Source organism: Nesoenas mayeri, assembly GCF_963082525.1.
Source record: "Nesoenas mayeri genome assembly, chromosome: 13".
NCBI classification, from domain to species: Eukaryota; Metazoa; Chordata; class Aves; order Columbiformes; family Columbidae; genus Nesoenas; species Nesoenas mayeri.
The window spans coordinates 13,806,255-13,820,624 of record NC_137550.1 but is presented as its reverse complement, the minus strand read 5'-3'; the positions used below and the strand labels follow the sequence as shown (position 1 = coordinate 13,820,624).

Here is a 14,370-nt window from a genome sequence, read left to right as displayed (position 1 = left end):
GCAGAGGTGGCTCAAACCCAGATAAGTCTGGGACCAAGGAACCAGCCCTCATCTTTCCAACCCCCCACATAATCTGGGAGCAGCTAATCCTCTCCCTGACACAAGGGAGAAGATCCAGATGTGCCATTCCTGAAGAGCATCCAGCCTTGATCTGTGGTCTTTGGCAGCTGGGAAGTCCTCAGCATCCTTCAGCCACCGGCTCCTGGGAGGCGGATCACCTGCAAGGCCACGACTTTGAAGGGAAAAAAGGGTGTTCTGCATTTTGGTACCTATAGTTGATCTTCCTGCTGCCCACAAGGCTGAGCTCCAATGGGGCAGTGGGGCTGGTCCCCAATGTGCCTTCGCCACAGCACCAAACCAAGGTCCATGCCATTTGTAAGGGGGACAGAGATGCTCATCCTCGTGGTAAAACTGAGGTGGAAAAGGCAATGGGGAAGGTCCAATCCCAGCTGAAAGAGCTGCTAGAGCCAACTGAAACATGGCAAAGAGCTTTCACAAATTTACTGTTTCAAATAATTAATCCCCAGGTGCTTTTCCAGTATGTTTTGTAAAAAATTGTGCTTGCGTCTCTTGGCAAAACTTAAAGAAAACCTGTATGAGAAAGTTTTAGTTACTACTTTTTAAATGATTTTTCTTTTTTTACTTCTTCTCTTACTTCTCTTTCTTCTTTCCCCTTTTCATCTTCTCATGGATGAAAAAAAGAAAAAAAAAGAGAGGAAAAAGGGAGAAGAAAAAAGACCTGCAAATAAAGCAAAACATTTTCGAGGTGTTGGGTTTTTTTTAGTTTGGCTTTCACTTAAGTGCAAATGTTTTACAAACAAACCACATCTCTGAAAGACAAAAGGGTTTCAACGAAAACAGAAAGACTGAGGAATATCCAGAGCAGCACATTTTCTATGAACGTACCTACCCGCTAGAGCAGATTTGTCTGTATCGACTTTGCAGCGCTGTTGCTCTTACAAAAGCAATCTGAACTCTGTGTATTTCTATATTTGTCCACATTTACAGGCAAATAGATTCTGTGACTCCAACACTTCATACCACTCCAAGTATGTGGCGGTGCGTAAGCCAGTGGTACATCAAGCCTAACGCAATGTCCCACTCAAATCCTGCCCTACCCCAAATTGTGGCAAATTCAGTTCCAGATGGTCCAGCTGCTTGGTTGTCTTGAATGAAGCTTGTGTTCTACCCACCAGAGCCTGCTCTCCCAGGTTGCAAGCAGCTGGTATGGAGGGATCTGCTTCAGGTTAACATCTCCACCACTGCATCTCTGTTGATTCTCCCTAAAATCCATGTACTCACTGGAGGTGTCACTAATTACAAACCTCTCATTACTTCAAACTGCTTGTGGGGCCACATACCACGGAGGTGGCAGATCAGTTGTCAGGGCAAGAAGTCCCATAACATGCAGGACTTTGGATGCTAACAGCTAACCGGGATGCTCTGACCTTGTGGCTATGGTTTCCCCGCACACATCTGAAATGGCTGGTGCTTTGGTCATGTGTTGAGCCAACATCTTCCTCCCTTGGGATCTTCACTGGGTTACACAGGCCTGGGGTGTAGCCCTGGCTTGTGGGGACCCCCCTGTGGGAGTCACACAGATGACAGACACTGTGTGAGCAGGGGACCTGCTTGCTGGGGACTGATTCGGTCAGTGCCCTTACAGCCCGGACAACCTGGTGAAGGTTCTTCACCCAGAGGTGCTGGACACTGAACAGACTCCCCAGGGAGGTGTCACAGCCTCATCCTGACAGTGTTCAAGAAGAGACTGGACAACGTCCTCAGACACACGGGGTGACCTGTGGGGTGTCCTGTGCAGGGACAGGAGCTGGACTCCGTGATCCTTGTGGTTCCCTCCAATTCAGGACATTCTATGTTTCTGTGAATTCTGTAAGACTGACAACTCCAGCAAGCAGAGGATGCTGTGGGTCAGGTCTGGAGATCTGTCAGGCGAAGCTGGTAAGTCTGGATCACAGTAGGTAATTCAAGGCCAATAGGTGCGTTGAGCAGGGCCAGCTCCAGCCCCAAATCAGCACCAGAGACAGGCTGATGAGCACACACACATGCAAGGAACGTGGCTTCCTCTGTCCTGCCCATCTCTGCCTCCTGGCACACACGTTGCCCCTCTGCTAGCCCAGGTGCCAGTTTTCAGGCAGCTCGTTCCAACCTGACCCTGTCACATGGTTGCCCTTAATTAAAAAGAAATAATGACAAATGAACCGGAGGTGCCAGAAGACAGGATCCCTTGGGCAGAGAGGCAGGAGAAGCAGCTTTCTTTAAAAACAAGATCGTTCCAGACCCAGGAGAAGTGTGGACACCAGCTCATTGCTGACCAGGACATGGGGGAAGGAGATACCATTCTCCAGAGGACTGGATTACCTTGAGGACACAGGAGTAAGCTAAAATGCACTCAGTGCCTCAGAGAAGCACAAGAGAGCATCAAGCTCTGCATGTCCTCCTGGTAGAGAAGCCACAAGTGCCCAAAAGATGAAATAGCAAAGAAAAAAAGAGAAGCTTAGGAGTTTACAGCTAGAGACCTGTCCCTGGCTCCTGCCACCCTCCTTGCTGCAAAAAAAAGTCAGTCCCAACTGGTAGAAGTCAGTCTTATCATGTTAAAACATGAGCAAAACACGCAGTCATTCGGTTTAGTGCCTACCAGCAGCCAGGCAAGGGTTGTTCTGCCTTTTCCTTGCACAGTGAGTGGGAACGAGTATATTTAAATGCACAGCACCCATTCATCTCTGTGAAGACTGAAGCATCTTGACAATCAAAGTGACCTTTGGTAATGCCATAAGGAGCAGGATCTCAAGCACCAAAGAGCCACAATCCTCTCCTAAGGACAGGCAGAACAGCCAGGACCTGCTAATATTCACAAGAGAGATGCCAATTACAAGCACACAGGGGAATCCCTTTACCTTACTTAACCTTCTGGGCCCTAAGTGGCTAACATCTCTTTTTATGCTCCAAGAGCAGATTTAATCATATCTACATTAGCAGCTACACTTAGATCAACAATTTAGCCTTAAATGGTTCAAAACCAACCAGGCTCAGATCTGCACTTTATTAATATTGCAACAAACAGACTGCCATGAATTCATCCCATTGCTATCACTTGCTGCACGTCTGGTTAACAGTGACTCCAGCCTCCTTCAGTATTGCTTTCCCCTTGTGTTTTCCTCCCAGATGTTTCCTGTTAAAACCAATGTCATAAAATTTGACCAAGCGTGAGAGGGGAGGGAGATTAGAGAGCTGAGATACCAGCTAGAAACTGCACATTTAAAATCTCTTACATTGTGTTGGCATCCAAATAGCACTTTTGAAGCCCTAAAAGGTCTCCCTTAGGCTACCACCAAGACCAGGACCAGCTCTTATTGACCATTCCTGGGGAAGAGCCGTATAGTTATGGGCTCCCTCTTTCTTTGCTTTCTCAGGCAGAGCACATCCAGAAGCAGAGTAATCCTTGCAGCTCAGCTCAGGGAACATGGAGATGACCCACACTGAATCCTGGGGGCAGTTTTGGGCCCCTCACGCCAAGAAAGGCCTTGAGGTGGTGGAGCGAGTGGAGAGAAGGGAACAGAGCTGGTGAGGGGCTGGAGCACAAGTGTGATGGGAGCGGCTGAGGGACCTGGGGGGTTCAGCTGGAGAACAGGAGCTGAGGGGAGACCTTCTGATCTCTGAACTGCCTGAAAGGAGCTTGGAGCATGGAGGGGGTTGGTCTCTTCTCCCAAGTATTAAGTGACAGGACAAGAGGAAATGGCCTTAAGTTGCACCAGGGGAGGCTGAGGTTGGATCTTGGGAAAAATTTATTCCTGGAAAGGGCTGTCGGACATTGGAACAGGCTGCCCAGGGCAGTGCTGGAGTCACCATCCCTGGAGCAGATTAAAAGGTGTTTAGATAAGGTTCTTAGGGACATGGTTTAGTGCTAGAGTTGGGTTATGGTTGGACTTGAAGATCCTGAGAGTCTCTTCCAACCAAAATGATCCTACGGTACCTTGGGTGTCGAAGGCAGTGACCAGCAGGTCAATGACCAGTTGGGTTTCAAGACATGATAAATATTCTCCATGACAGCTGGGCCGACCCAGTTCCTGGCTTCAACACCCCCTGACCAGGGAAACTGCTTCCGTCCTTTTTGATGTCTCCCTCTTGCTTAGGCTGGGGGATTTTCCAACCAGAAGGTCCCCAGGCCTATGCTTGCACCCACATAGAGGGGTGAAGCAGCCACCAGGCTCAGTCCCCGCTTCCCCACGTGCCCTGTGTGAAATTGCGCTTTAACCACTCACGGGTTCCAGCACGCAGCAACCAGGCCACACAGGATTCACCAAAAGCAAAGCCACAGAGCTGCCCACTACGGATGTGGGACCACGGGCACGATGGATCCATTGTGGCAAACTGAGAGGCAAAGAAATGTAGGGTTCAGCTGCCTTCTTGGCCTAATCCCTGTGAACACAAACCCACCGCCAGCCTGTCAGAGACACCGGATCTGTCAATTCGTATTTGAAAGAATGAATTTTATAGAGAAAACCTGACATTTTACATCCTCTCTCTTATTCCGCTGTATGTTAATAAAACATGTCAGTGTCTGAAATGAAAAGCCCTGGGTGTTTCTTATTAAGCAGCAGGGGGGCTGCAAAATCCGCTAAATACTTAATTGGGTGTCAGCAGGTTCCTTTGGTAGCTGCAGACCTCCACCAAAGAGACCAGCGGCGTCCCCCCTGTGCAGAGCAAACCAGAAAGGTTCGCAATCTGCACGGAGCAGAAAAACTCCTGCAATTTCATGCCACATTACGCTCAACAAAAGGCTTTCTCTTGGCTTTCCGCCAGCGGATCCCAGCAAGGCCAGGGCTTCAGCGTTGGGGTCTGCACTTGCCTTTGTCTGCGTTCTTCAGAGAGTTAAAAAAGGCAAGCGGTTTTTTACTCATCTCGCCCCCAAATGAGCAGAGTATCATTTTATAATGATCTGTTTAAAAAGGAAGGTTGGCTGTATCTGTTGAAGTCAACAGTGCCAGTGGCACAAAGATTAAAGTCAGGAGAGGGTGCTGTCTCTCTAAAAGCTTGAAGTCACACAGCACTGAACCCCTTTGCTCTGTGTGGACTCTGGGGCAGAGCAATTCTGTGCACCAGACTACCTGCAAAAGCTGTGATCTGAAAAACCCAGGCAGGAAACAGCAACAACACAGGGGAGGAGAAGGGAGGAGAAGGGAGGAGAAGGGAGGAGAAGGGAGGAGAAGGAGAGAGGAAGGAAAGAAAAGAGGGAGGGAGGAAGGGAGGGAAAAGGAGGAGGGGGAGGAGAAGAGGAAGGGGGAGGAAGGAAGGGAAGAAGGAAGGGAGGAAGGAAGGGAGGAGGGAAGGGCAAAAAAGCTGCCTCTTAGATACCACTTTGCAAACCCATGTTGAGCTGGACACAGTGTCACTCACCTCTGTGGCATCAAACTTCATAAACTTTATTATCTCAGAAAATAGAGGTTTGCATCAAAGCAGTTATTAAAAACCAACCAACCAAACAAAAAAAAACTCTTGACACAGGGAATCCAACACACAGACGTTACACACATCCACAGGGACTCTCATCCCCAAATGCTATTGCATCTCTTCTTCCCTCTGGGCCCTGAATTCTTTCATGCTCCTCTGCAAACAAGACCAAAGGACAAATGTTAATGGCATATATATCTGAGTGACTCACATACCACAGTGCAACCACCCTGGTCTTCTCTGTCCAGTGCCTGGAAAGGCTGAGGGACCTGAGAAGCTCCAGGTAGTTTCAGAAGTGACTGAGCTTGATGGTCGCTCCAAGGGAAAAAAAGTCAGGCCACGCCACAGGGCAGCCAGAGAATGTCTGAAAATACTGCCAGGTTTTTCACGTCAAAATACCCACAACACAGGTCTCAGGCCACTCTTCTCTGCTCTGAGACCAAAAGATACAAAAGGCCCCTGAGCTCTTCAGGAACAGTCTCACCTCAAAGGTATTGAGGACGTGTTGGCAAACACCCATCAGGTCATTCAGCCCTTTCCGGAACGGCTCAACAGCAGGAAGGTTCCCTGGGGGAAAGATGTGTTAGTGAAATGGGTTGGTAGCTGTTACCACCATGCCCAAGGGCAGTCCCTGTGATAGAGGCTCTTACACCCCATATGTGCCCACACATTTCCCTTCTCTCAGCCCATCAGCAGCAGCCCGCAAGCTGAGCTCAGTGTGGTGGGCCAGGCTAGAGCAGACGGCTTGAGCACTAATTCTTTTTATGGAATTAAAGAGGCAGCAAGCCAGCACTGGGCCCTTTTGGCCAGGAAGGCCAATGGTACCTGGGGTGGATTAGAAGAGGGTGGTCAGTAGGTCAGAGAGGTTCTCCTGCCCCTCTGCTCTGCCCTGCGGAGACCACACCTGGAATATTGTGTCCAGTTGCGGCCCCTCAGTTCCAGCAGGACAGGGAACTGCTGGAGAGAGTCCAGCGCAGCCACCAAGATGCTGAAGGGAGTGGAGCATCTCCCGTGTGAGGAAAGGCTGAGGGACCTGGGGCTCTGGAGCTGGACAAGAGGAGACTGAGGGGAGACTCATTCCTGGGGATCCATATGGAAAGGGGGAGTGTCAGGAGGATGCAGCCAGGCTCTTCTGGTGACAACCAGTGACAGGACAAGGGGCAATGGGTATAAAATGGAACACAGGAGGTTCCACTTAAATTTGAGAAGAAACTTGTTCCCAGTGAGCCTGTCCCAGGCTGCCCAAGGAGGTTGTGGAGTCTCCTTCTCTGCAGACATTCCAACCCGCCTGGACACCTTCCTGTGTAACCTCATCTGGGTGTTCCTGCTCCATGGGGGGATTGCACTGGATGAGCTTTCCAGGTCCCTTACAGGCCCTGGCGTTCTGGGATTCTGTGATTCTGTGATAAACTAGATCCTTGCTTCCAGAAAGCAGCTTCTACATATCTGATGCTCAAGCGAACAGCCCCAGGAGGAAGGAACGTAATAACACCATCTCCCTGGGCAGCAGACAAAGCTGTGGAGCCTGGACGGAGGGCAGGACACTGAGCTCAAGGATGGTATGCTGGGGGGAGTGAGTGACTGCAAGAGGCTCAGAGTTGCCAGTGTCTAAGATCAGGGAACAAAGTCCTCTTTGGGAGGCAAGTCAAAAGACAGCACAGACTTTCGAGACTCTTCAAAAGAGCTGCGGCTCATAGGCTGATAAGCAAAGCTGCAATACAGCTGAGAAGAAGCAGAAACAAATTGTCTCATTGCAGATATATATATATATATATATGTATGCCAGTGCACTTTGGCTTTGTTTTCCTATCCCTGTGGCTGATTTAGGGGCAGATGGAGTACCTATCACGTCTGACAGCTCCATCCCAGCACTGCAGTTCAGTGCTTGCTGCCAGTCAACCCAGGTACCCAGGACCAGAAGATGTTGTGGTCTCCTCCAGCCTCCACTGGCTCAGCGCTACTGTTGGGAAACAGATCTGTAGCATAATGGCTCAGAGCAGCCTCTCCAGCTGAGCAGCAGGGCCCAGCAGCTGCAGGGAGCCAGCAGAGAAGGAGGAGAAAAGCACTTTTCTTTATTTAAATGACTCATGGTGGAAATCTGACAGGAGCAGGGGGAATCACACAAAGGAAACGCACACACCTCTGGTCTGGATGCGGAAGTTGATCTTGCTTTCAGAGGGGTGCGTGATGCAGTAGCCACAGAACTCCACATCAGGGCTGCAGAAAGGGAGAGAGAAGAAGAGAGCAGTGAAACTCAGGCCAGTCCACAGCAAATCTCAGGAAAGTCAGAGGCTGAGGCCACCCCAGACCTGCTGGGGCTTAGGATATTCCTAAAATGACTGAGGGTCTCATGGAAGGGATATGCTGAAGGGAAACTACCTGTGTAACCTTATTCACACACCCTTGTCTGTCTCTGAGCTGCAGCTGGAGCTTCCCAGGGGAAGGACGTGGCTGGCAGGACCACAGGCACCATCCTGGCACCTGCAGAGTCTGAACAGGGGATCCTGGCTGCTTGGAAACCTCCCTGCACACAAACCTGCTGCAGTTCTGTTGGGCGAAAGATGCTGATGGGTCCAGGGCACTGTAGCGATTTAGGGAGATGGTCTGCAGGCTGCACGGCATTTGCCTTCATAAGCTGAGGCAACTGGTAGAACCTTTGTGCACCCAGCAGAAAGAACAGTGGCAGGAAGGCTGCTGTTCTTCTTGTCATGGTGATTTCTCAGTGGAATTCACACAACATTTGCAACGCAACTGTCATTTGAGATGATGCATTGAACTTCCTGCTGTAATTCTTCTGAGGCTTACCAGCAGATCTTCACAAGCCCTCAGCGCTGCCCAGTTCGATGAAACTGTGCAACCAGGGTAAACCTATTTGTATATTTTTATGGGGGCAGCAGGATAATTCCCAGAATCAATTCCCACTTAATACAGGCTGTTCCTACCCTCTTTTCTGACTGTGCTTGTCTCAGAAGGAGACACATGTGTGCCTGATCACATGTATTTGAAAGGAGATGCACATCATTTTACCCAGGGCCAAATAAGACATTCAGAAGTCTTTCACATGTCAGACATTACACTTCCTTCATAACTAACCATTAAGGAGCAGCAAGGGCTGGCTGTTCCCTAAGGGCTGGGGAGCCGGGAGCCATGGATAGTAAGACAGTGGAGATGGCTTGAGGCCGTTTCCTCTGCTCCCGGCGCTTGTTCCTGGGGAGCAGAGCCCGACCACCCGTGGCTCCAAGCTCCTTTCAGGCAGTTCAGAGATCAGAAGGTCTCCCCTCAGCTCCTGTTCTCCAGCTGAACCCCCAGGTCCCTCAGCCGCTCCCATCACACTTGTGCCCCAGCCCCTCATCAGCTCCGTTCTCTTCTCTCCACTCGCTCCAGCACCTCAAGGTCTGTCACGTCATGAGGGGACTAAAACCGAGCCCAGGATTTGAGGTTTGGCCTCCCCAGTGCAGGGGACGGTCACTGCCTTGGGCCTGCTGGCCATACCAGTGCTCATACAAGCCAGGATGCTGGTGGCCTTTTGGCCACCAGGGCACACGCTGGCTCATGTTCAGCCGCTGTTGACCCACACCCCCAGGGCCTTTTCTGCCAGGCAGCTTTCCAGCCGCTCTTCCCTGAGCCTGTAGCATTGCCTGGGGTTGGATGATGAAGAAGGGCTGAGATCAGGTCAGGAAGTCAGTCTGTGCATCAGCATCAGGTAAATGGAGTCTAAAGCCCAGTACAGGCTGAGCTAGAGATCCATACTCCTTGAACGTAGCTCAGGAGGGACTGCAAGCTCTGAGCTGAGCTCAAATGGGGCTCTGGAACCCATGGGCAGGGTGTGGGTGGAGGCCCCAGGTGTGGCTGGTCAGCAGCTAACAGCAGAAGGGAAAAGATAATCCTGTGAAGAGAGGTGGTAGGTAAGGAGTCTTTGGCACCATGTCTGGTATAAAGACCCTAACAGGTGCACAGAGGTAATTGCTGATTATTTGCCTTGTTCCAGCAACAACTAAGATGCAGATGAGTAAGGAGAAGGTTAAAGTAAGGAGACAGAGGTACCCTCAGCGATGCCAGGCACCACAGAGGCTCCACTTACTTCTTCATGACCATGTATCGGAGGGAGTTGCCGAGCGTGTGGTCCTCATCATGCAACACAAATGTGACGCAGTTTCCGTCTGTCCCGTCTGCCTGGACCTGTCACAAATGGGGAAAGAAGAAATGCCGTAAGGCCCTCTGAGGTAAGGAACACCAGCCCCAGGGTGAATACAGTGTTGTGCTCAGCTTCACTAGAGCAATGGGGAGGCTGGTAGGTCTAGCTGGGCCACCTCTGTGTCTCACATCTCAGCTGCTGCAGTGTGAGCAAAAGCACCATTGCAACAGAGGGAAAGGTGCAAAAATTACAGACCTCAGAGAAACCTCTCCCCAGTTATCAAAGTGCCTGTGCACCCCTTCTCTTCACAGGAGAGGAGCCCAAAGCAAGCTGTGGCTTCCGCACCCATGGTGGAAAGAAGCTGGGAGTGACAGTTCAGGTTGGTGTTGCCCCACGTCCCACCACCAGCCTGTGGCTAGACAGGAATGAGAGGGAAGGACAGCCAAAAAATCCCCAGGGAGAAATTCTGCCTGTCAGCAGGGAAATCTTATCCCAGCTCAAAACCAAAAGGAGCTCTAAGCCCAAATACACATGCTCACAATGAGCCCCACATGTAATGAACCCTGCAATGCTGGCAGCCAGCCCCTCATCCTCCTGCTGCTTTAGGCTCAGGCGCCTGAAAAGAGCTTTACCAGCTAACGCTTCCTGAGAAGACTGGTTTGGGATCCCCTCCAAAGCCAACAAGCTACTTAATCACTTAGCTGTCAGAGGGCTGCTGAGCCTCTGACCTCTCCCCGGGCTCAATGTAGCCACCATGGAGCCTGTCGTGCCCAGACACCCCCAAACCGCTTCCTCTGCTGGCAGCAGAGAGAGGTTTCGAGGTGAAGTGCGGAGCCAGGCTAAGACAAGCGCTGATCTCTTCGCATCCTGCCTGTGGCCAAATCCCCAAGCACTCCAGGGGTTTTATAAGCCCTCACATTTCCCTGGGGTAGCAGTTGTCCCCTAGCAGTCCTGTCCCTCTTTCTGCAGGCACGGTCGCCACGGGGAATTGACTCAGCAGCTCAGAAGGGAGATGCGGACTGATTTCTGCGGAGATTGCCCAGACCCGCAGAACGATTCAAGGGCAGGTGTGACACAGCAACATCACATCAACATGGGGGATGCTGGACTGACAGGGTCTGACTCGCCTCCCAGCATCTCACAATCCACAACCAAAGCGGTGGGTCTCGCTGGTGATTAAAATAAGACCAAAAAAAAAAGGAAAACAAAACAAAACCAAAACAACACCTTCCCTTGGCTTGGAATGAAAATGGGAGATTTGATGCAGGTCACTCGGGCAACCAGCAGCACAAGTGAGATGCCTTGTTTGCTCTCCTGCCTGTTTGACCCAGCACCCTCCTCCACCTTCCCAGAAACAGCTACAGGCCTCAGTTTCTCCCACTGTGAGGCCTTGCAAGGAAATATTTATTAAATTTATTAGCACCAGTCATACCCAAGAGCTTGTTTTGTCCAAAGACTACAGGCTCAAATGAGAGCAGACTAATTCGGGAGGCACGCGTGTGCCAGCACAGGTCACCTGGCCCCACTTTGCTCCCTGCATCCAGGCACAGGGTTGGGAGGGTGCCCAGGTGCCACAATCCCAAGTGCCCCTCTCACCCCCATGAGACAGCTCTGTTCACTGGAACAGTGACACTCTTGCAATTTGGTCACGCTAGGGGAGTAAAACTGTAGCTCTGGTGTAGCTCTGCACACTTGGAGGCAAAAAGATGCTTTATCAAATATTTACAGCTAAGTTACAAATATTGCATAAAAACGATTTGGAAAATAGGATAACCAGGAGTTTAACGCACGGTGCTGAGGGTTGCACTGACTTCAAACTGCTTTGCAGAGCTGAAGGAACACGTGGGCGTGGGAAGGAAGGAAGGGACAGGATGCTTCTCTCACATGGCTGGGCCAGCTTGTGGGGCTGCAGCAAGTGCCTCAGAGCAGCAACCCGCTGCATTTAAGCTGCCTCTGTCTCCTTAGGGCAGCGCAAGTACCCAGCACATTGATCCGGCAGATGAAAGCCATAAGGAACACGTTGTGTTGAACCTGTTGGCTTCACAGGGACTCAATGCCTCTTTCCTGTGGAGAGTCCTCAGATACAATTCTGGATCTCAGCAGGACCATAAGCTTCGCTGCTTCTCAACAAGCCCACCTGGTCAGGTATGTCACCCCTGGAGCAGGTGCTGCCCGATGCTTCCAAGGAAAACCAACACATTCCCCTGAAGGACAGATTCCTCCCCAGTCCCTGTAGCAATCAGGTCTGTGCTCTGAAGCAGGCAGCTCTCAGGGTGTTTCTGAGTCTTAGATAAGAGGTGTCCAGGTATCAAACTTCCTCACAAGAAAACTTGTTTTCATGTGAGCCGAAAGCCCTGATGCCCTGGAAAGAAGGCCTTCTGCTTACCTGGTGTTTTTCTTCTTTGGGTACACAATGATTTGCTTTTTACCAAATTGTCTGTGTTCTTGGATTACGATAGAGGCAGAAGGAAAAGCTGCTGAGATCTCGAGGCTATGCAAGACTAAGAGGTGCAATCTCACATCACCAAGCTCTCCTGCTTGGAGGGGCTGTGATTTACATAGGTGAACTATTTAATGTTGTATTTGGTGCTGAAGCAGATAAATTAGCACAACACTGCGACAGATGGGATCAGCCGGACATGAAGTGGGTGGGGAACAGTTCTACAACTCCCTTGTTCCTATACTCACTGCGGTTTATGCATATCTTATCTTTTACGTCAGAATATACAGCCCTTTGCTGGTCTTTGTGAGCCAGTGTTGCTTTCTACGTGTCCTCCTCTTTTGTCACGTACTGCATTCCTCGTTGGGGAATCTGCTGGTTTGTTGCCAACTGCAGCTCTTCAAAGATCCACTTCATTCATCACATCAGACTTGCAGGATTAGGATTGGGCTGCCTGCTACAATCATGACTTTCAGCCTGTGCCCCACACAACTGTAGAGAAGAATAAGGCTCGACAGAGCCTGAAAAAAGTAACTAGCAGGAGCCAGACTATTGCTAAGAGACTCTAGGGTCTGTTGTGCTGTTAGGAAAAGTTTAGGGGCTATAGATTTAAAGACTATGGAAAACCATTGTATTAAGCCTTCCCTAAAGGCAACTTGTAAAACAAGGCAACTTACAGAGCCCACTTGTTTCTCCTGTACAGCTGTCCTGGTGCTCAGCTCTCTCCACCTCCCACTGACAGACAGACAGACCAGTGCACAGAGCACCCGATGATCCTGTGTCACAGAATCCCAGAGTGTCAGGGGTTGGAAGGGACCTGGAAAGCTCATCCAGTGCAATCCCCCCATGGAGCAGGAACACCCAGATGAGGTTACACAGGAAGGTGTCCAGGCGGGTTGGAATGTCTGCAGAGAAGGAGACTCCACAACCTCCCTGGGCAGCCTGGGCCAGGCTCTGACACCCTCACTCCGAACAAGTTTCTTCTCAGATTTAAGGGGAACCTCCTGTGTTCCAGTTTGAACCCATTGCCCCTTGTCCTGTCACTGGTTGTCACCAGAAGAGCCTGGCTCCATCCTCCTGACACTCCCCCTTTCCATACTGATCCCCAGGAATGAGTCCCCCCTCAGTGTCCTCTTGTCCAGCTCCAGAGCCCCAGCTCCCTCAGCCTTTCCTCACATGGGAGATGCTCCACTCCCTTCAGCATCTTGGTGGCTGCGCTGGACTCTCTCCAGCAGTTCCCTGTCCTGCTGGAACTGAGGGGCCACAACTGGACACAATATTCCAGGTGTGGTCTCAATTCCAGATGTGGTCTTCCAGATGCGATATCAGCTCTCCCTGTCGCCGGGACACGGTGTACCTGCTGGCTGGGAGCCCGCAGCCCTGTTAGCCTGAAGTGCAGTGCCATCTACTGCCTTCGGCCGCCGGCAGCGGGTGCTGGGCATGGAGAGAAAGGTGCTGGGCATGGAGAGCGGGTGCTGGGCATGGAGAGAAAGGTGCTGGGCATGGAGAGCGGGTGCTGGGCATGGAGAGCGGGTGCAGGAACTCCTGCCACAGAGCCCAGCAACGTGAAACGGGCGAAGGTGGAGACAGGACACGCTGCTGGCTGCGGCTGATGGTTAAAGCCACCCCAGGCCCCTGGTTACACAGGGCTGAGTAATCAATCTTCAAAAGGCAAGGTTTGTTTTAGAAAGCGTTAGCTCTAACTAGCTTTAAAATAAGTTAGTCCTGGCCTGTGGCTGCTTCTGCTCCCCCCAGGACAACCTCAAACACCTAAACCTCAAGAAATTCGACTAAAAGGTGCCTCCCCTCTGTTCCAGGGACACCGCTCGCTTGCTGAGCTCCTTCCAGCCTCTGCTGCTCGCAGACACGGAGCAGAGCGGCTGCTCCAGCCAGGAAACCCGCACGGCTTCACGGGTCGGAACGGGCCCGGCGGCTCTGAGGGCCCAGCCCGGGACCGGAGCTCCCCGCCGGGCTCAGCGGGCTCTTCGCCGCTTCCTGCCGCCGGGACAAAGCTCCACCGCGGGGATGCGGCGGGGGACGACCCGCTGGGGCAGCTTTCCCATGCATCTGTCCTCGATGTCACGATTTATCACGACGCCAACCCTCCCCCCGCCCCCCATCGCACTCAGCGGGCCCCGGCTGCCGCTGCCCGGGGGGAGCAGCGACTCGCCGGCCCCCTCCGCCGCCCGCACGCACCGTCTCCAGCGCCGCCTTCCTCTCGCCCTCCTCCGCCATGGCCGGCCCGCAGCTCCCGGCGGGCCCCGCGCGGCGGCACTACAGCTCCCAGCGGCCCCGCCGCGGTCCCGCCGGAAGCGTCGCGGCGGCC

The 14,370-nt window shown here is 51.8% G+C and overlaps 1 protein-coding gene across 1 annotated transcript; it reads right to left on the bottom strand.

Annotated features, from left to right (window-relative positions):
- Nucleotides 1-5,420: 5,420 nt before the first annotated feature.
- On the bottom strand, nt 5,421-14,353 carry LOC308045238 (DNA-directed RNA polymerases I and III subunit RPAC2-like). Its single transcript, XM_080352408.1, has 5 exons — nt 14,241-14,353; nt 9,551-9,648; nt 7,610-7,686; nt 5,954-6,036; nt 5,421-5,625 (listed from the first exon to the last, which is right to left on the bottom strand). Exons 1-5 carry the CDS (start codon nt 14,277-14,279, stop codon nt 5,578-5,580), a joined length of 345 nt encoding a protein of 114 aa, XP_080208534.1. The 5' UTR covers nt 14,280-14,353; the 3' UTR covers nt 5,421-5,577.
- Nucleotides 14,354-14,370: the final 17 nt, after the last annotated feature.